We start from the raw sequence: 21,049 nt of genomic DNA on the forward strand, positions 1-21,049 counted from the left end.
GCCTGGTGAAGCCCCAGGGTCCCCCGCTGGCTGGAGTCAAAGGGTCTGGGTGACTAGGGAGGGGTGGATGCAGGGCCCTCACTGTACCGGCCATATCAGTATCACCTCTAGCCCTGGAGCTGCCAGCGGGGGCCAGAGCGAGTCGTCCCCTGCAGCCCCTCTGGTATCTCCATGGAGGATGGTGCTGGGGGCGGGGGCGCTGGACCCTGTCAGAGCTGCCCAGGCCCCTCATCTGCCCCACTCTCCCCTCAGATCAACGAGGAGCTGAACCACCAGTTTGAGGCGGTCTGCGAGTCTGTCTTCGGCGAGGTGGAGTCCCAGGCCGTGGAGGCCCTGGACCTGCCTGGCTGCTTCCGCATGCGGAGCCACAGCTACCTGCGGGCCATCCAGGCGGGCTGCTCCCAGGACGACGACTGCCTCTCGCTCTTCTCCATGTCCGTCCCGCCCAGGCCAGCCATCACCAGCAGCATCCTGAAGCCCAGCACCTGTGAGTCCCTGCCCCTGCCCCACGACGCTGCTCCCAGGGGCCCTTCACTCGTACAGGGACGGGCGGGTTGGGCAATCCTGCCGGGACTCAGAGGGACCTCACACCCACCCCAGCCCCTTCCCACAGAGGGACCTCCTGCCAGCCCCTCCCTCTTCCCACAGAGGAACGCCCACACCAACCGCCCCTTCCCATGAGGAATCCCCTTCAACCCCTTCCACAGAGGGCCCCCACACCAGCCCCTCCTCCTTCCCATGAGGGACTCCCTTCAACTCCTTCCCACAGGGGGACCCCTCACACCAAACCCCTCCCATTCCCACATAGGCAGCCCCCTGCCAACCTCTCCCCATAGAGGGACCTGCCCACCTACCTCCCCCTTCCCATAGATGGCACGCAGTGGGCTCACCACTCCAGCTTCCCACTGCCGTACTTTGCCGCCATCTTGAACGGCTTTCTGGGATGCCCTCCAAGGGCCGGGCTAAGCTGCCCGTGGGCTCACCCGCCGTGAGGCTGCGGGTACTGCCAGCCCCCAGGCAGCTCTCTGGCTGGCTGGAAACATCAGCTTCACTGAGGTGGCATCTCATGTGGCTGGAACATGTCGCTCCAGCCAGCCAACACCCCTATCTGTCTGTCTGTCCGTCAATCCTCCTGCCTGGTCTCCACCTTCCTCTCGGCATTTATTTCGGGTTTCCCCTCCTCTCTTCCTGTCTTTCTGTTTTTCTCCTTCTCTCGTTTCTCTCTCCCTTTTTCTGTCTGCCTGCCTGCCTCATGACGTGTGCAGCACAAGAGCGCACTGATCTTCCCTCTCATTGGAGGGTCGTCTGGTCCCTTTGGGTTTAGTGGACAAATTGGCTAAGCAGCCAGTCCAAAAGGAAACGAAACTTTTAATGCCTCTCGTCACAAGCTCACGGTTAACTGGCAGGGTGTGTGGGGTGTGCAACCTTTGGTGGTGCGGCAACGTAGGGCCAATTCCTCGGCTGGTGTAAACGGGCCTGACTTCAGTAGCCAAGGATCTGACTGCTAGGCCTGGCACACCATGGGGAAGCCGGAGGAAGAGGCGGGATTGGCCGGTGTTCGCGTTCGGAAATGAGAATGTGTCTCTTTCTCACCTGACTTTTTATCGTGTGCCTCTCCCACAACAGCCTTCAGTTACAGAAAAGCGCCGCCTCCCCTCCCTCCAGGAATCAAAGCCAAGCCCTTGATCTCAGTCACGGCACAGAGCAGCACTGAATCCACCCACGAGAGCTACCTCCCCAGCGAGGTCGCCCGGAGCCCCTCGTGGTCCAAAGACGCCGCGGCTCGCTGCAACTCCACGGAGAGCTTGGAGAACTCCAAGGTGACAGCCATCTCCTTGGATCTGCCTCCCGTCCAGCCCCGGGGCTCTCCCAAGCCGTCCACACTCATCATCAAGGCCATCCCGGGCCAGGAAGAGCTGAGGAGCTTGGCACGGCAGAGGAAATGGCGCCCGTCCATCGGAGTTCAGGTAAGTGTCGCTCGCCCCTGGCTCCCCGGAGCCTCCCACTGTTGAACCTGGGCCTAAGCCCATCTGGATCCAGCTGCCAATGCTGAACGGTAGCCCTATGACTCAGGGCTTCCTGGGGACCCCAGCACTGGCACTTCCAGGCTTGGCAAGCGGGGCTCTGTGCAGGGTCCCAATGCATGGTGGCTTGCCTCCCATTCAGCCATCCCGTCTCTTACCCTCAGTGAATCTTGGGCTGCTCCAGACCAAGGTCTCACCACCACGACCTGGCTTTGCAGCCATTGCCAAGACCTGTTGCAAGCGGCATCATGTCTGCATGAAATGGTCTTGCCAACAGGCAGTGGCAGCACAAGGTTCCTTCCTGCCACGGCCCCCTGCCGTACCTCATCTTTGACCAACAGGGAGAGAGGAGACTCCAGTCTCCATGGCCCTTCATCTCCATGCTGGAAGCTCCTGGAGCTGCCTGGCCATTGCTTTCATCAGCGCTTTTGTTTCTCTGGCTTTCCCACTGCTGTGCCACTGCATCCGCTGACGGAAATTAAAAAGCATGAGTCTATTGTGCCCGAGGCTGTGCAGCGATTCTTCCCCGACATGCTCTCCCTCTGATCACCACCGCAGGTTGAGACTATATCTGATTCTGACACAGAAAGCAGGAGCCAGAGGGAATTCCACTCCATCGGGGTGCAAGTGGAGGAAGACAAAAGGTACGGCTGGTTAAATGCAGCTTTTATCGCTCCATCCCTCCAGGAGCAGGGCTTAGCGCAGCCGCCTTGCCGGCTGGATTGTTTTCACACAATGCCTCCCCCAAACTAAACATTCCTAACGTGCGCCTCTTCTCCGGAGCATCCCAAGAGCTCGGCAGCGTCTTGTGCTGACTGCTAAGTACAGCTGTGTTTCCTCGCTAGCTCATAAATCAATGGGCAATGCAGGCAGCAGCCGGGCAAGCTTCCCTGAGCAATATGCCTCATCCCTGACCTGATGTCATTCTAGGGATGGCTAGGTAGGTAGGTCAGTCTCTGGACCATTAAGCTGCTTGGTCGGTCAGCTGTCAAAGACGGTGCTGATTGTGATGAGCAGGGAGGTTGTGCTGTGGGCACTCGTCCGCTGCAAAATGGATGGAGGCCCAGCAAACTCACGTCACACAGGTCAGCAAGTCGTCACAACTTTTGCTCACTCCTAATGGATTCACATCTGCACCCAAGAGGCCAGAGGCTCTGGTACCAGAGGCTCTGGTACCCTGTTACGGCCCCCTCCTGAGCGGCTCACTTTCTTATCAGCACGTTTGTTACCCTGGGGCCCTGATTGGTATGCCAGAACACCAGCCGCAAAGCATGTGTTAACCTACACGCTGGGCTGGGACTGAGGGATTTGCAGCTGCCCGGAATCCCTCTTGCTGCAGGTGTGAGCAGTGACTCGGGGATTGATCCCTGTGAGATGTGTTGTGTCTGCAGATCAGCAGCTGCTGATCTGCCCGTGGTTCTGATCCAGATCTGGGGTTCGGTTCTGGGGTTTTGGATCTGCCCGTCATAGAGGCCCCCGGTTCTGATCCATCAGAGGCCATCAGGACCTGGGCCTGGGGCTGAGCCAGGCTGAGTGTGAGGCATGGTTGTGATGTGAAAGTAGCTGTGACTCAGATGAAGAAGCTGAGAGGCCAAGTGGAATCCAGTTGAGACTCCCAGAGATGGCCGCCAAAGGGGCCCTTCACGTGGCCCACGGGGGCTCGTCCAGCTCTGACCCAAGCCCCTCCTCTCAGAGAGACAGCACCTCAGAGGCTGGGCTAGTCTGGACCTGCTTGTTCACCCTCCCTGCCTCCCCGCTCCTTCCCGCCCACGGCCGAGTCACTGAGGACGAGGCATCTGAGGGGAACTTTACAATGTTCCTTCTCTTTGCTTAACAAGGGGCCTGAGCGCGTGTTCCTCTCCCCGTCCTTCAGCATCCATCCAGGGCCGGTTACCATAGAAACAGACTAGCGCGCGCAAGCAGGAGAGAAGGCACTGAAATGAGGGAACAGGAGGAAGCGGCTGTTAGCGGGCTGTCCCCACGGACAGCCAGGAGCTCAACAGCTTGTGAGCCTCCCAGCGCAGCTTCCCCGGAATGGGAACCAGCATGGCCCCTCGCTCTGCTCCTGCAAGGGGAGCGGGGTCCCGGCTGGGCTGGGTGGGGAGGTGTAGGGTCATGCTGCAGAGCGGCAGCGCAGTCCCAATGCATGGGGTTTACAGTCAGTGAGCTCCGAACTAGGGGTTACACTCCAACTGGGCGGGTTTCCTTAGACCCTCCCCCGCCCCTTACTCCAGCTCCCACACACAGCTCTGCCGATGTCCTTCGATCCTGACCCACAGCTCCCTGTTATCCCAGTCCTGGAGCCCCTGCAGTTCTGCCGATGCCCTTCGATCCTGACCTACAGCCCCCCGTTATCCCAGTCCTGGAGCCCCTGCAGCTCTGCCGATGCCCTTCGATCCTGACCCACAGCTCCCCGTTATCCCAGTCCTGGAGCCCCTGCAGCTCTGCCGATGCCCTTCGATCCTGACCCACAGCCCCCCGTTATCCCAGTCCTGGAGCCCCTGCAGCTCTGCCGATGCCCTTCGATCCTGACCCACAGCCCCCCGTTATCCCAGTCCTGGAGCCCCTGCAGCTGTGCCGATGCCCCCCTGCTGCGGTTTGAATGCTTTGCAATGCTCCTGCTCCCCCTGCCGTGGGAAGGCGAGTCCATCCCCATAACCCCTTTATCTCCCTGTCCCCAGGCGGGCCCGGTTCAAGCGCTCAAACAGCGTGACGGCCGGCGTGCAGGCAGACCTGGAGCTGGAAGGCTTCACGGGCCTGTCGGTGGCCACAGAGGACAAGGCCTTGCAGTTCGGGCGGCCCTTCCACCGGCACTCCTCAGAGCCAGATGCGTCCAGCCGGCAGTACTCGGTGTTCAAGACAGTGCACACGCAGGGCCAGTGGGCCTACCGGGAGGACTACCAGATGCAGTATGACACCGTGGAGGTGCCCCGGAGGGACTCCTGGATCGAGAGGGGCTCCCGCAGCCTCCCCGACTCTGGCAGGGCCTCTCCCTGCCACCGGGACGGGGAGTGGTTCATTAAGCTACTGCAGGCTGAGGTGGAGAAGATGGAAGGCTGGTGCCAGCAGATGGAGCGGGAGGCCGAGGACTACGACCTGCCGGAGGAGAGTGAGTCCAGATGGGTCTGTGAGACTGGAAGGGGGCGTGCAGGGCACCCCAGGATTCCCCTAGGGCTGGGGGGGCTGGAGTCTTGCTCAGCATCCCCCAGCCTGGGCTATCTCCCAAATGCCTCCTGCAGCACAGTGTCCCAGACGTGTGCTGAGGAACGGGTGTATCCCTTTGGAACCTGAGCCAGTGGTTGCCCTGCACATGCTGCCGTCTGGCTCACAAAAGGTTAAGGAGGCTGGGCTTAGTGGCAAGAAATACTCTCCAGGGCTCGTAATGGTGCATCCCTGAAGCTGGGAGGGGATTGGGGGGAGGTAATCAAGCCGCATGTCATTAGTAAATTCCTCACCCATTCTCTGTATGCCTTACCAGTTTTGGAGAAGATCCGGAGCGCCGTGGGCAGCACCCAGCTCCTGATGTCCCAGAAGGTGCAACAGTTTTTCCGACTCTGCCAGCAGAACATGGTGAGCGCCTCCTCCTTCCTTATGGGTTTCCCAGGGATGTGTTCTGTCCGACGGACAACTGGGCTGAGGTGGCAGCAGGTCCCCGGGGGTCTGAAGCGGTACATGACACTCTGCACAGCTGGCGATGGTTCCATTTGGAGGTGCTAGCCGAAGGGTTGGAGGCTCACCCCGACCCTCTTAAGGCTGAGTCCAAGGTCCTATAGGGAATAAATGGCCCTTTTAATCCATTAAGGCCCAGACAGCCCAACTCTGCTCCTCATCAGCTTGAGCAGGGAAGTGATGGAAGACCTGGAGTCCTCTGCACCCCATGGTATGTAAGGAGCTAACCCGCCTTGTTTTCTCCCCCTTCGGAAGGACCCTAATGCGTTCCCCATGCCCACCTTCCAAGACCTGGCTGGATTCTGGGACCTCCTGCAGCTGTCCATCGAGGACGTCAGCTTGAAGTTCGCGGAGCTTCAGCAGCTCAAGGCCAACGGATGGAAACTCATTGAGCCCAAGGTAGGGGGATCAGACCATGAGTGCCAATTGGCTGAGAAGGGGGGTGGGTGCAGCTGGGGTGCGGGGGGGGGGGGGAGCTCTCACTTCACAATGCACAAAGTCAGCTTTTATTGGCCTCCTGCAGGAGAACAAAGACAGCATATGCCATGATGTTACTATGTGACTCCATGGTGCACTCACCCCTGGAATATGCTGTCCAGTTCTGGTCGCCCCATTGCAAAAAGCAGATAGTGGAACTGGAAAAGGTTCAGAGAAGGGCAACAGAGATGATCAAGGATGTGAAATGGCTTCCTTACGAGGAGAGACCAAAAAGATTAGGGTCCTTCAGCTTAGAAAAGAGATGACTAAAGTGGGATATGCTAGAGGTCTATAAAATCATGAACGGCGTGTAAAATGTGAGTAAATAAGTGTTTGATCCTTTCACACAATACAAAAATCTGGGGTTACTCGATGAAATTAAGAGGCAGCAGGTTTAAAACAAACGTAAGGAAGTACTTTTTCACACAACGCACAACTAACCTGTGGAACTCATTGCCAGGGGACATTGTGAAGGCCAAAAATATAAGTAGATTAAAAAAAGAACTGGGTAAGTTCATGGAGGACCAGTCCATCAGGTGGCTCTTAGCCAAGATGGTCAGGGATACAACCCCATACTTTGGATGACCCCACACCTCTGACTGCCAGAAGACAGGGGTGGATCACTCCATAATTGCTATGTTTTGTACACTCCTCCTGAAGCTCTGGTGTGGAACACTGTTGGGGACAGGCTACTGGGCAAGGTGGACCATGGTCTGATTCAATATGACAGCTCTTAGGTTGTTACATGTGGGGCATTGTTAGCGGGTATATTCGTGGCTTGGCAGAAGAGCAGAGGGTTTGTTGGGGGAGAAGGGGAGGGGACATAATCGTATCTATGGTGTCTATCGAGTGTGTTCCCCATAGCATTCGAGCACCGTCATGCAAAAAGAATGGAGAGAAAGAGGAGTAGAAATGGGTCTGGCTGGAATCAGTGAAGCGCTGAAAGGAAGCACTCTGTCTTGAGGCACTCCAGCTGTTTCCCAGCTCCAGGAGAAAGCTGTGGTCCTTGGCATCTCCAGTGTGTGTGTGGATCACAGAGTGTAGATCCTTCTCTTCTTGCATTGCATCCCTGATGCTGTCCTCAGCCCCCTCTTGTGGGGAGAAGGGGCAGGCCAGGAAACAGATGAACCTTGGGCCCCATTGCACATCAGAGTAGAGATTAACCTCTTCTTCCCCTTTCATTGGTTCGTGCGGCTGGGGTAGGGGATGACCAGGACCGGGCTACTGCAGCAGAGGGACAGAGAGGGGCGAGCTGATGGGAGCGTGGCCAGGACCAGTTAGCAAAGCCCTGGCCCTTCTGTCCTGACCCCTGCCTGCAGATGGAGCCTTTTGTGACCCGGGGGAGCGACTCCGCTCAGGGTAGGTGGAGAGTGCAGATACTGCGCGCCCAGCGAGCAGGGGTGTAAACAGCAGTGTAGACAGTGAGGCACAGCTTAGGTGAGCAGAGCAGAGTGCCCCACACACCCAACCCCCCGGGGTCTATACCCTGTCCGGCTCGCTACATGCCCAAGCAATGCCTCACACGTCTACACTGCTAATTCTAGCACTTAGTGTTCCGCTGCCTCCCTGCTGCCGGTGCCTTTCCCTGCGGTGTGCAGTGACACATGTAGTGCCTGTACTCTGCACGCCGCTGTAAGTGTAGACATAGTGTAAGTGAGCTAAAAGTAGTCTCCCCCTTGGCAGAGCCACTGGGAGCTCAGCTGAGCTCAGCTAGAAGTCGCTGCTAGGCATGTGCCAGCCTGGCTTGTGTCTCAGGGACTTCCTGGGGAAAAAGTCGGGGAGATGAGAGATCTATGATCACAGCTAACTTCTTCTTTTTCCATGCACACTTCTGCCCCTGAGCTGGCGCTGCTGATCTGTGCCAGGCAAAATCAACAGGCATCTTTAGTTACCACTTAAAAAAAAAACCAACCCAAACAAATAGAGCCTTTTTCTCTCCTGTGTTTTTCACGTACAGCTACGGCGTGTCCTCTGTTTGATGTTATCTTCAAAGGTACAGATCTACTCTGTGCACACACGCACAGCATAGGACAAACCAAAGCAATTCCAGTCCAATCACCTCCTGGCAGCCCTGCCATCCATCACACTGATTCAAACCCTGGTGGAATGTTCCCAAGGTCAAGCCCAATCACCAACCTGTGTCACAGGCAGAAGATGCAGCCCTCGTTTGCCTTGTGTGAACGCAGCACACAAGAAGCATGTGCGCAGGCCCTGGGCTAGATCCTGTGCTGACTTTCAACCCCAGGGACTGCGTTCAGCCCCAGGGACTGGTGGAATTGAACGGAGCATCAGTCAGCACAGAATTTGACCCATTTCTTCTGTATAGAGATAGGTACACAGCTGGGGGTATACACTCGCCGACACATGCACTCCGATATGGATGCAGAAGTACGCACAAACACTGAGATGCACGCACGAACGCAGATGTGCACAGCTGCATACGGATGTGCAAGCACACATCTGTTTATAGCTGCACATACACGTACGGATTCTTGCGGGTATGAGAGCGCATAGACAGGCACCCACTCAAATGTGTCTTCTCTTGCATGGTCTCACACACAGACAGATGTACACACATAGGAATATGTGCACACAGATGCACAAACACATACACATTTGGATGTGCCTACACAGACACGTGCACACACGTGAATATGCACGCCCACTGTGCGCACCCTTGCATGGCCTCTCATACAATCGTACAGCTGTGCATACATCCACCCCCCCCGATGAACACACACACACACATGTGCGCACCCGTCACATGCAGCCACAGCCACACGCTGTCTAACACGGCACATCCAGCGCCTCCCGGAACCCCCTCTAAGCCCTGCTCTGTCTGTCTGTCTGCGCAGGAAGAGAAGAAGGTCCCTCCCCCGATACCAAAGAAGCCGCCGCGCTCCAAGGTGCACCCAGTGAAGGAGCGCTCCCTGGACTCCGTTGACCGACAGAGACAGGAAGCCAGGAAAAGGCTCCTGGCGGCCAAGAGAGCTGCCTCCTTCCGCCAGAACTCAGCCACCGAGAGCGCAGACAGTATCGAGATCTACATCCCCGAGGCCCAGACCAGGCTGTGAACAGAGCCCTGGCTTTTCTACCGCACTGTACAGAGAGAGTACATAGCTCACTGTGATGGCCAGGGCCCGAGCCGCAGGGACCCCCCGGGGCAGCTCTCAGCCCACTCACAGCTTCTCGACTTTTTATCATCTACGATTCATGGATCCGACGGTGAATGAACACGAGCCTGGTTCTGTCCTGCCCTCGTGCCCCTCCCCGTGGGGCAGGGCTCTTCCCCGCCCTGCCTGCCCACGAGCCCCTTCCTGGCCTTTCCCCATTGCCCTGGCCTCTCCCCAAGCCCCCTGTCTGCCCTGAAGCCTTTTCTGCCCCCCATCTCCCCTCCGTCTTGCAGCTCCTTCCTGTCCCCTTCCCTGCACACTCCCTAGTGGCCTCCTGTACCCTCCTTTCAGAGCTCTTTGTACCTTGCTCCTTGCAGCCCCCCTCCCCTTTGTTACCCCCTCTCCTCTCCTCATGCCCCCCCTCTTCTCCCGCTTTCCCCCTTAGACTGGAGAGGGAGGAGCCCCCCCCAGCTCAGCTGATTGGGGGGGGAGGCAGGCCGATCCTCCCCTGCACCTCCATGTATCTTCCCCCCATGGTCGTGCCACCTTTAACTTCTCCCATTTCCTCAATTCAATGCAAACAAAGCGTCTTGGGGGGAAGCGCCGCTGAGCTCCTGCCAAGTCACCATTCCCGGCCACCCGGCGGGCCAGCTTCCCTTGCTGGCATGAGGCTTCGGGCCGTGGCAGGCACGAGGGGCAGTCCCTCCACGCACCCCGAGCACAGTTCAGTCCCATCCCTGCCTCTCGCTTGGGCACCTCGGGGAATCCATGGTCATAGACCTATATACATATATACATATAATCGAAGGAATAAAACAAAAACTACACATGACCACAGCTGTGTTCCTGCTGGTGAGACTGGGATCAGGTCATCAGGAAATCCATGGCAGCAGCAAAACCAGCCCCTGCTTTCCCTACACGTACATCGTCCGTAAGAATATGCTATGATTTCTCTTCTTTCTTTCTCTCTTTCTTTCCCTTCCTGCAAGCGAGAATCCTGGGCCTGCGCTGGGGTGCGTCCACTCGTCACGGGAGGCCAGGAGAAGGTCAAAACTTGGCTGGTCACTTTATTTTCCATCCCTCTTTGATTTCCCCACCAGCTGCTGGTCTGACTAGATGAGCCAGGGAGTGGAATTCGAGGGGGAATTTGGGGGGCGGGGGAGCAAGTGTCTTTGGAGCAGCGTTTGGATTCTGTCTGGCAAGGGCAAGGGCTGGCAGAAGCTGAGGTCTTTGGGGTTGGTTTTTGGGTTGGGTTTCCCTGGCTGCTTTCCCCCCTCCAGTTAGACGGGGCATAGAAACAAGCCTGGCCTTTCAAGTGACCAATCCACCATGCAGGGTATTGACCCGAGCCAAGTGCAGGGCACTGGTTCTGACCCATCTGCATCTGGTCTAAAGACACGGCTGTCCCCAGGGGCCAGGCCAGCGGAGACGGCAGGGAATGGCGAATGTGCCATTGACAACCCGTCTTGCCTTAGGAGGAAGAGGAACCTGCTGTTGTGTCTCCGGGGTGTTGCTGTGCCGGCTCCTTGTGTTGTATTTACTATTGTTAAGGAAGGTGAGAAAACCCTTGGAGCTGTCAACCGCACCGACGGAGCTCCAGCAGGTGAGGGTACTTGGGGACGATGTTTCTGTGGACAGAGCTGGCCTGTCTGAATGTCGGGGGGAGGGCCTCGGGGGCCACCTGTGGGGTGAAATGCGGGTTCGTTGTTACGTGCCACGTCTGTTCTGTATGATGATCCCAGAGCCTCTGTTTCGGGGCTTCTCAACCCAAGGGTCACAAACCCCTGGTGCTGAATGGGGTGGGGGTCTCAGCCAAGTGGGAGTGGGTTCTGGTACGGAAAAGCTGGAGAACCCCTGTGCAATAGCAGCCGGGGCAAAAGTGACACTGCGCTTGCTGTGCGGCCCCTTGAGCAGTGGACTGGGAGGATTTATTCCAGCCGGGCTGCGATGGGGCTGCCCATGCCGGCCCCGGCTGCCCAGCCCGTAAAGAAGCCCTTCCCCGACAATGCAAACCAACCGGAGCGGTAGGCACTCAGGAGTGAGCCACGCCCATGCCAGCCAGGCCCATCGCCTTCTGGGCCTTCTCCCTCCATCACAAACGCTCCCCAGCCCCTCTCCCTGCCCTGCAGCTGCCCTGGGGGGGCTACCCAAACCCTCTGGCTTTGCCAAAGTCTCCATTTGGCTCCAGCCACCCAGCGATGCAGCCCACGCTGTCCTCTGCTGAGGAAAGGCTTTTGGTGTCACCTGCTGCTCCCATCCCGGGGACCCATCTGGGCTCACAGATGCCAAGACCGGGCCCCTCCTTCGCAGCACGGTGCCCTACCGAGCAGGGCAGCGGCCCTCGCTGCTGGCAGCTGGGCTAGGCCACAAAGAGAGTCCAGCAGGGCCAAGGCCTGGAGCCCTCACTAGGTTCAGCCTGAGTAAGGACTGGGGTAGGCCAGCAGGCATTAGCCTTCAGTCTCTATCGGGCCAATAGCACCCAGGGACAGCAGCTCCCTCCCCGGTCAGTCACTGTCATTAACGCCAGCTGGGAAAGTGATTTGGAAAAGCAAAGCCACGGGCAAGTGGAACTGGAGGTTGCCATGGTGGCGGGGCTCTGGCTCATGGCCTGTTGGTTGTCACCCTGTGCCTCATGCAGTCCTTTACCTCGCAGCAAAGCGAGCGTGAAATGCGGCCGTTCCGTTCGGTGGCGCCTACCCCCACTTTGCACTGGTGTAAAAGATGGGCCCTGGGGCAATGGAGGATTGGGACCCTGCTCTGTTCAGACCACCTCAGTGACGATAACCTCCAGCAGGTGCACCGGCTCCCTAACCGCCGGCCCCCCTGGGAGGCAGGGTAAGTGCCGCTCTCCTTAGCGGATGGGGAAATGGAGGCCCAGGGAGCTCAGGGGCACGACTCCTAAGCTCCCATCTGTCACTGGAGACAGACCGAAGACATGAATGTGGGTCTGCCCTTCCCCAGGCTGAGTTCCTGCTCGTGAGAGTGGGAGGGGCAGATGGGATTCGCCTTACAAGAGCCCCCTCCTCCATGGGCATCCCATCCTCCATGGTACCGCATTAGCAGTGCCCTGTCCTCCCGGGTATCATGAGGGATGTCCTCACACGCATGCTACATTAGAGGAGTGCCCTCCTTCTTCTGGCATGGCTGCCATCGTAGCTTTCATCAGAACCCACTTCAGCGCGTAGCCATCACCCCTGACAGCATGTAGATGAATAGTGCCTGGGGAGCCTGCTATCCATGGCTCCCTTCGTGCATCGTTACCTGCACACAAGCCAAAGGTAGTGCTGCACACTCCTCATATTACCCACAATGCTCACCTTCTCCAGGCTGAGCGTGCAGAATGGGGGGAGGGGGGGTGATTTCAGATGAGACGGTAGGGAGATGGGGCATGAACAGAGGGGCCCTGTAGGGTGGGTACTCGCCAGGGATGTGGAGATCAGATGGTCCAAGTGTTACTATGAGCCCCGTGCTGGTTCTCATGGACCGTCTTTCCCCTCCTTTTCACTCATTCTGCTCCCAGCCGTGCAGACCCCTCCTTCCACCCAAAGCACAGTCTGTTCCACCTGCCCTGACGTCCGTAAGGCTGGGGAGCAGAGAGTTCACCCACTGAGCCTGGTGTCCTGCCCTGGGAAAACGGGGTTGCCAAGTCAACCACTCTGAAAGTTCAAGGTAAAAACTCAGTGCTGCCTTCTCACTTGTCCCTCCTTCCAACTGGGGAGCCCCCTGCACTGTGAAACCCTTCAAGGGGACCCCCCTCTTCTCGCCACCCCATGATTGTACCAGCTCCTGCTCCCTGCCCACTCAGCTGTCTTGGAGATGCCCTGATTCAGACATGAGGGCATGGGGGAGGAAAGAGCCCAAGAAGAGTGGCTAAAGGGGCATCAAGGGAAGGAGCAGAGACACCAGCCACAGCCTAGACGGCCAGATCTCTAGGGCAGGGACGGTCTTTTTCATGAGCGTACAGCTCCTAGCACTGTGGAGGCCCCGATCCCTGACTGGGTCCCTCAGGCGCCACTGTAATAATTGCCAATAGTAAATTTCAGCCCAAGGGGACATCCTGCCTGGCGCATGCTGGGATACCTCCCTGTAGCACCTGGGACAGGTAGGAGGTACTGAGAGATGGGAGATTCCACAAGCATACTGGCTTGGGCAGGTGGAGGGAGGAAAGCTTAATTCTACCAAGAGCAATGCACCACTCACCCTGGGGCCTTTACTTCCCCCCCTTGGATGGGATCCATACCATGATGTGGTGCTAAAACCTCCCCCGGCCTCTGTTATGTGCCTGTCCAGTTGGGAGGGCCTCGGGTTACTACATTAAAATAGATGTTTAAAGGGAAGGAGGGGGGAATCCAACCAGCATATTCTGGAACAGAGAATCATGAAAAAAATACCCAACAGCGTGAGCTCTGGCCCAGCTGGGGGAGGGGAAAGGCAGGAGACTCCTTGGTCAGCATCCAACACTCTCTGAACGCTGCTGTTACCATCCTGGCCAGGAAAGCAACCATCAGCTCGGTTCACCTGTTCTCTGCCTCCGTCCACACTTTAGTTCTTAGCAATGTGCCTGGAAGAGGAAGCCCTTCCACTTGTAAGTTCTGTAAGACAAACAATACTGTACAGTGACTGTGACATGTGGTTTCATTTTTATTGTAACAAACTTAGCCGTACTGTAATAAAGACGACTCTTTGATTACTCTGGGCCTGGCACCATTCTCCCAGCCGGTGCTAGTCTCACCTTTGACCCTTCGTGTCCCGTGTCTCACGTTCTTGTCTGGTTTAAGGGAAGGGGAGGGCTGAGTCTGGAGTCAGCTCATGACGGTGGGGATTCGCTGCTCTGTTCTGGGGGCAGGAGCGAGGTGGCTTTTCAGGATGCCGGGGAAGATGCAGAGCTGAGTGCATCTCTCCTACACAACTCACGATGCTGCGAGGTGGCTTGCCACGTCTGCTGCAAGGGGTCACTGGAACAGACTTTATTAGCAGAGGGCTCGGCCCTGAATGGTACCGCGGCTGAGACTAGAAGGGGGCTCCTGACAGCGTCTGCAGGGAGCAGCGTTACCAGTTGAGCTCCAGCGAGTGCCTCCTGCCTGAGCCCCCTAGGAGCTGGGTGGAGCTCTGTATTGAGAGGGAGCAGCAGGGCTGGGAATCGGGGAGCGCAGGGCTGGAACCGCTGGGGGGAGGGCTGTGGGTCGGGACTGAGTGGCATGGCCCAGCCCGCTCTTCACTCCCAAGCTGTTCGGGTGGTTGCGAGGGACTGTCTCCAACCAGAGAGCTACATCCTTGGGCAAACCGGCTGTTTGAGTAGCCCCAAGGTTCACCCCTTGTCAGCAAACACAGCTCCCGGGCGGGTGTCGGAGTGGCTCGATGATTAGACCACGAGGAGCCATCCGAAGTGACAGGGAGCGAGGTGAAAGGGCAGGGGGCCAGCGCTGAAGACGGCCTTGGCTGGAGTCTAAGAACCGGCCCTCGCAACGAGGAGGAGAATCCTCAAGCCAGCTGGCCAGGGTGTCCCACCGCATCCCAGCTCCCTGCGGGAACAATCCCCTCTGCCATCCCCCCGGTGCCTGGCCTGGATAGACAGACACCCACCTTCCCTCCCTCCCTGTTCCCAAGCGGTGTGGCTGGTTTGGACCCATGGCAGAGCTTGGATCAAATGTCCACACGCAGAACCTGGCACTGGTGCCTGGCGGGTGGGACCAGGGAGAGATGGCCCATCCAGGCTCCAGCAGCATCAAGACGCCTGGCAACCCGGTCAGGGGCCCGGAGCACCAGGTCTCCGTTTGCAATCTGGCTCCCAGCCCACGGCCTGGGGTTGAATCCCAGCCCAGGTTGGGCCAGGGCTTGCCCAGGTTTGGAGAGGGCTCGGAGGGAAGGGGTGTGTGTGTGTGATTTTGACTGAGGGGAGTTCTTTGCACCGAAGCCCCGAAGTCCAGCCGGGTCGGAGCTAACAGACCCCGCAGCATCCGACAAAGTGGACATTCACCCAGGACAGCTCATGCTCCAATACATCTGCAAGTCATAAGGTGCCACGGGACTTTTGGCTGCTTTTACAGACACCGCAGAGTTTCCTGCAGCGCAAACAGGGATCCCGGGGGGCTAGGGTGACCAGACAGCAAGTGTGAAAAATCGGGATGGGGGTGGGGGGTAATAGGAGCCTATATAAGAAAAAGACCCCAAAATCGGGACTGTCCCTATAAAATCGGGACATCTGGTCACCCTACGGGGGGCTGCCCCAGGGCAGTGACATGGGGGGCAGGGGGTGTCCCCGGCTGGAAATCAAGCCCCAGCCAGGCCGGATCCTGCGGGCAGGGAGGTGTGGGGGCCGGTCCCAGCCCGGCCCTGCCCCCGCGGCGCTGCAGCCGCCAATCGGGCCGCGAGGCTGCGGCGCGGCCTGGCCCGGAAGCCGGCGGCGGGGAGAGGGGCGCCGGCCTGCAGAGGTGAGAGGGGCCGGGCCGGGCCGGGCCGGGCGGCAGCGGGGTCCGACCTTCCCTGGAGCCCGGGGCCTCGGGGCTCCCTGGCGGGCCTGGCCCCTCTCCCCGGCCCGGGCGGCGGGTTGAGTGCGGGCAGAGCCGGGCTCGGCTGGGTCCCGAGGGGCGGGCGCAGCTGCGGGAGGCCGGTGCCGCTGCCCTTGCTCGCCGGCCGGGGGGGGGGCTGCAGGGAGCGGCCTGGACCCCGGCCTGGACCCCCCTGTCTGCGGCGGGCCGAGGCCTCCGCCCTCGTGTTCNGGGGGGCAGGGGCTGAGCTGTGTGCGTGGGGAGCCCGGGGCTGGAATAGCGGGTGGGGGGCCCATGGATCAGGATGGGGGCCATCCCCCATCGGCAGAGCTGTGTATGCACTGTACAGCCCCTATTACTGTCCAGAGGCCGCCAGAACTAAATTCCTTTCCTCTCCCTGCCCCAGACTAACCAGCCACTGCCTTGGTTATCCCTTGGGTGGAGGGATCAGGATTGGGATTTGTGTTTCTACCTTGGTTTCCAGGCAGAACACACAGCCCAGGGCAGGCTCCCAGCAGCGGTTTCCTGGGGGCTGGGAGATGAATGGGAGGTGCGCTGTTCTGCCCTTTCTCTTAGGGATTGGGCTCTGCTGGAGCAGGAGACCTTGGAGAGGCTCATTGCCCTTGCCTTCCCCTAGGCACCCTAGAAGCTGTCAGGATTGGGGGGGGAAGGTTGCTGGCGTGGAGGTTTCAGCCCCCTAACTGCCCTGGAACCCTGCAGCCCAGTTGCCGAGCTACCCCAGGTGGGAGTTTGACCAGTGCCACCCAGGTGGGTGTTTGGGGGGGACACGTGTAGCTGAGATATCTAGCCACCTGGAGGGTACCAGAGTAGAGGTGACTTGCCTGGAGTTCCGGGTTGGGGCTTTGGAGCTGGGTGTATCTGGGCCAAGGGGCAGAGTCAAGTGTGTGTGGTGATTTTTGGGCTCCCCTGGGGTGGAGGGAGGTGCAGGGTGGGTCACGTGGGGGGATCTTGGAGGTTTGTCTGGGGAGCGGGGAAGGAAAGGGGCGACTCTCCCTTGGGTGGGGGGCGGGTCTATGCAGCTGTGACACTGACTCTGCCCCCCTCTCCAGAACACATCTGGTGCTCTCTCCTGGCGACGCCATGTGGCCTTTGCTGTGGATGACTGTGCGGACCTACGCCCCTTACGTCACCTTCCCTGTGGCCTTTGTGGTGGGGGCGGTGGGCTACCACCTGGAGTGGTTCATCCGTGGTGACTCCCCGCAGCCGGCCGAGGAGGAGAAGAGCATCTCGGAGCGGCGGGAGGACAGGAAGCTGCAGGAGATTGCGGGCAAGGACCTGACCGAGGTGGTGAGCCTCAAGGAGAAGCTGGAGTTCACCCCCAGGGCCGTGCTGAACAGGAACCGTCCAGAGAAGAGTTAACCAGGCTGCCCAGGCACCTCCAGGGTCCTCGGGGGTGTGAGCCCTGCCAGCCTGGCGTGACTGCTTCCCCCTTTCCTTTGGGTTGGAGCTGAGCACTCAGTCCATCTGGCTGCAGGTCAGGACCCTGGGTCCCTTCGCCGGGCTCCTGGAGACTGTCCCATCTCACCCATGTGTTTTCAACCCCAATCCACCAATATCTGGTTTGTGCTGGGCGTCTCCCCCCCCTCCCCCGGCGCTCGAGGGGGCTGCTTGTTGGAGTTTCCCACCCATGGATGGAGGAGGAGGCATGGCCAAGGGGGCAGAGCTGGGCAGTCTTGGCCATTGCTGCCCGAGTTCCTAAAGCACCCAGTCGCACAGCTAGGGAGAGGGATGACGCTCCAGAGGCCGCGCAGCTCCTGGAGGAAATGGCTGCACTCCCAGAGTGAACAGGCCCTCGATGCTCGGCCCGCCCTGTCCCGGATCCCTCTGGATCTCCCTGGATTCTGCAGGTTTCCCTTGCATGGAAACAGCCAAGACTTGCATCCTGTCCAGGTGGCGGAGCGTGGCTGCCTCTAGCCAGAGACCGGGGGTGCTGGAGGGTGTCCCCCCTGGGAACTGAATTGCATGGGGTCAGGAGTAGGGCAAGGAGGCTTGTACACTGCTCGCTTCCCTGTTCCTGGCTGGGATTCCCCCTCACTTCTCAGGACCCCCAGATTCACCCTCCGCAGCCTGAGGGCTCCAGCCCCCTTCGCTGTGGTGGGTGCTCCTGGCGTCGGACTGGCAGCTGGGCGAAGCATGAGGGAATCTGTAATTTCCTGGCAGGCCAGAGACTGGTGGGGGTAGCTGGAAGTCATTTCACCCTCCTGCCCTTGGCAGGGAGGTTTGGGTGCGTTGCTGTGGGGCCGAGGTTTGGGGAATTAAATGACCTTGCAGCTGTGAAGAACGAAGCCAGATTAAACCAGCCTGAGAACTCAGGGCCTCCATTTTCTTCTTTCCCTCTGAGTGTTTCGGCTCCCGGTTGGTACCGTTCTGTCCCCCTGCCTGACACCCAGCAGCCGAGCGGGACGTTCTAGGGAAAGATCTCGCCCCAGCAGCGTGGAGCTCCTGGTCCTGCTTGGCTCTGATGCAGCGGGAGGGGTGGCTGCGTCTCTTCCCCAGCAGCCCAGGTGGGGTGGGGAATGCTGCCAGCAAGGCCCTCTGTGCACAAGCCGTGGCTGGGTTTCCTGGGGGAGGCAGCCTGCCTGGAGCTGAGGGGAGACTCCCCTCTTCTAGAGGGGCTTGGAAATGCAGACCTGGCTCCTCCCGTCCCCCAGTCTCCACCCTGTCCTGCTGGGTCCCGGCCACGTCTCTCCTACACGGGAGCTGGGCCTGACGCTCCCCACTAATCCAGAGCAAAGCCCCCGTTACAAACCTCCCCCGACCCCTGAATATTCCAAACACCACAGTGACAAGCCTTTGTGTTTGCTAGCAGCCACTGGGGGGGAGGGGATGACTAGTGACCCCCTTAAAGGGGCCCAGTTCACAGGGGCTGCAAAGGCACAATGCAGGAGGTGCTGTGGGTGCTTGGTACTTTCTGACAAACCGGTGCCTTTAAGAGGTCTCGAGGAAGGCTTGTCCAATGGTCGGAGCACTAGCCTGGGCTGTGGGGGAAGACCTGGGTTCAGCTCCTGCTCGGCCACCGACATCGTGGGTGGGCCCTGGGAAGTCACGTAGTCCTCTTGTGCCTCGGTTCCCCATCTGTAAACTGGGGCTAAGAGCACCGTGTTGTGAGAGTAAACACGAAAGGGGCTCAGATTCCCCGGGCCGGATCAGTGTGAGAGAGAGAAACTGGGCACCTGCAATCAGCTGCCACTTGGAGGCTGAACGCCCACAAAGCTTTGTCCGGGTCCAAATCTGCCCCACTTTTAAAGGGAGAGAAACGTATTTCAAGCAGTGGGCTGCTTTTCCTTCATTGTAACCAGGGTAGCTGGGAAGAGCCTGGCTGGGCCATGGGCTGAAATGTGCATTAGCAGGAGAAGGCATTAGATCTACATGGCTGATCGCTGCCCGCCCACCCCTTTCCTGGGGGGGTGGCAAGGGTCGGGTTTGTTTTGTTTTAAAGGGGATTTTGCAAGATGAGTGCAAACGCTTTCACAAGAGCCTGACCTTTCCTGCAAGCTGCTCAGCGCTGGCCTGTCAGCCTGGGTTCATAGCCATCTGCGTGGCTGTCTTCGGGAGACAGCCAGAAACTGCCCTGCGCAGAGCTCTGGCTGTCAATCATTGCTACTAAATGATGGGGGGTGGGGATGGAAAGTCGCTTTCCCTTCACCCGCCCACCAATCTGGACTAATATTTTCTTGACCCCTCAGGCCCTCACCCTGCTGCCTGCCTACTCCTGGGACCGCTGCCATTGACTTTAGTGTGTATCCACTGGCAGGGGGTGGGCCCAGCACCTCCCCGGGGGAGTAGGGAGGGGAGCTGGTGCCCCTGGAGAGTAGCCATGCTAGTCCAGAGGAGACAGGAGGAGGGGGTGGGACTGGAGGCCAGGGGCTGGCGTGTGCAGCTCGGGGAGGAGTGGGGGTCTGGCGCAGCAGCTGGGTGCTGCAGTGAGGCCTCCCCCCTGCAGTGGCTGCAGTTGCTGTCAAAGCCACCGGACCGGCGGTTTGAATTGAATCCAGGTAGGGTGCTGGCCCCTCGGGCATGCTCTGCTGCAGGGGCTGGGCCTGTGCCCTGGACGGGGCGAGTTCAGCCCGCCCTCTCCTGGGGCCTTTCGCTTCCCTGCGGGTGGAGATGAATTAGCTGCTGTGATCCAAGCAGCGCCCTGGGGTTCGACGGGGCGATCCTGGCTCTTGGCTGTCGGGGCGATCCTGGCTCTTGGCTGTCGGGGCGCTGCATGAGGCCAAGAGGAGCATTCTGCATTTCCATCGTCCTGGGCACCTTGGCCTGGAAAAAACCTCTGGTGGTCTCCAGCTGGTGCAGCCCCTGCAGTGCTGGGAGCAGAGCAGCTCTGCGGGCCGGTAGAGCCGACTCTCCACGGCAGTGGGAGAGCTTGGCCCAAACACCCAAATCTGAGCAGCGCAAATGCCTGAAATCTACTGACAAGCTCCCTAGCGTGTTCCCTGCTCTCTGGGCCTGGCTGTACCGCTAGGCGGTGCGCCCCAAGTGGCAGTGAGGTGCATTGGTGCCTGTGCTGCTTCAACGTTGTCGTAGAAAAAGCACAAAACGGGGGGTTTGGGAGGAGCAAGTGGGGTGCTGCCCTCCTTCAGTGTGACCCTGAAACTGCAAACTGACCCCTCTCACCCAGCTCCTTCTGTTGCCCCTACTGAGCTACTCAGTGCTCCCCAAACTCGTTAGGCAGCTGGGGTGGGGGGTGGGGGGGCACCAGCCCCTGCTCTGGCATGTGCACAGTAGCAGAGAGGTGGCACTTTTCAGCCAAGGACAGTGCAGTGAACCTCCCGGTCTTACGTGGGCTCTGCAACGTCTGCGCAGAATAGATACAACTTTCTTAAGGTCTCAGCTAAGAGGACCCTGCACCAGCCCAAGGCACAGAGCTCAGCTAACGTCACCTGGGAAGGGACCTGACCTCATTTCAAAGGTGCTGAGAACCTGCAGCTCCCTCTGAAGTCAGCGGGGGGGCGGGGTGAGGGCCGAGCATCTCTGGACACTGGGTGGGTGGGTGCTGAGTGTTTGCTTGTGGCTCAGGTGTGTGTGTGTGTGTGTTTGTGTGTAAGTGTGTGTAAGTGTGTGTAAGTGTGTGTGTATGTGTCCACACACACGTGTATGCAGTCTGGCCCTTTGCTGCGTGTGTGTATAGGTGCAGTTTGCGGAGTGAGACGGCGGCTTGGACAGTGTTTCTTTGGAGCCTTGTCAATTTCAGTGACTGAGGAATTTGACCTTGCTGGATGGTGCAAAGGGAAACAATGTTGGCAGCTCATAGGGC

At 59.1% G+C, this 21,049-nt stretch overlaps 2 protein-coding genes across 5 annotated transcripts in view; both read left to right on the forward strand.

Moving 5' to 3' along the window:
• The window catches only part of DLGAP3 (DLG associated protein 3), a 136,770-nt gene extending 124,207 nt beyond the window's left edge, over positions 1-12,563 (forward strand). For both annotated transcript variants that reach the window (XM_034754252.1, XM_034754253.1), the window contains exons 5-11: positions 253-487; positions 1,627-1,967; positions 2,583-2,668; positions 4,706-5,133; positions 5,503-5,594; positions 5,949-6,092; positions 9,026-12,563. In XM_034754252.1, the coding sequence (XP_034610143.1) occupies positions 253-487; positions 1,627-1,967; positions 2,583-2,668; positions 4,706-5,133; positions 5,503-5,594; positions 5,949-6,092; positions 9,026-9,244 (1,545 nt within the window). In that variant the 3' untranslated portion in view covers positions 9,245-12,563. The remainder of the gene's footprint in view (positions 1-252; positions 488-1,626; positions 1,968-2,582; positions 2,669-4,705; positions 5,134-5,502; positions 5,595-5,948; positions 6,093-9,025) is intronic.
• A 2,997-nt stretch (positions 12,564-15,560) lies between these two features.
• Positions 15,561-18,103, forward strand: SMIM12 (small integral membrane protein 12). Of its 3 annotated transcripts, none has more exons than XM_034754298.1 (3): positions 15,561-15,714; positions 16,409-16,539; positions 16,842-18,103. In XM_034754298.1, the coding sequence occupies exon 3, from the start codon at positions 16,873-16,875 to the stop codon at positions 17,149-17,151; it is 279 nt and encodes a 92-aa protein (XP_034610189.1). In that variant the 5' UTR covers positions 15,561-15,714; positions 16,409-16,539; positions 16,842-16,872; the 3' UTR covers positions 17,152-18,103. The 3 variants fall into 3 exon arrangements, with proteins under 3 accessions (XP_034610189.1, XP_034610188.1, XP_034610190.1); XM_034754297.1 differs by having other exon boundaries at positions 15,562-15,714; positions 16,409-16,513; XM_034754299.1 differs by lacking the exon at positions 16,409-16,539 and having other exon boundaries at positions 15,579-15,714.
• Positions 18,104-21,049: the final 2,946 nt, after the last annotated feature.

Source organism: Trachemys scripta, chromosome 20, assembly GCF_013100865.1.
Source record: "Trachemys scripta elegans isolate TJP31775 chromosome 20, CAS_Tse_1.0, whole genome shotgun sequence".
Taxonomy (NCBI): domain Eukaryota; kingdom Metazoa; phylum Chordata; order Testudines; family Emydidae; genus Trachemys; species Trachemys scripta.

Coding starts and splice junctions, on each gene's coding strand:
- SMIM12 (XM_034754298.1), top strand. CDS start 16,873: ATGTGGCCTTTGCTGTGGATGACTGTGCGGACCTACGCCCCTTACGTC.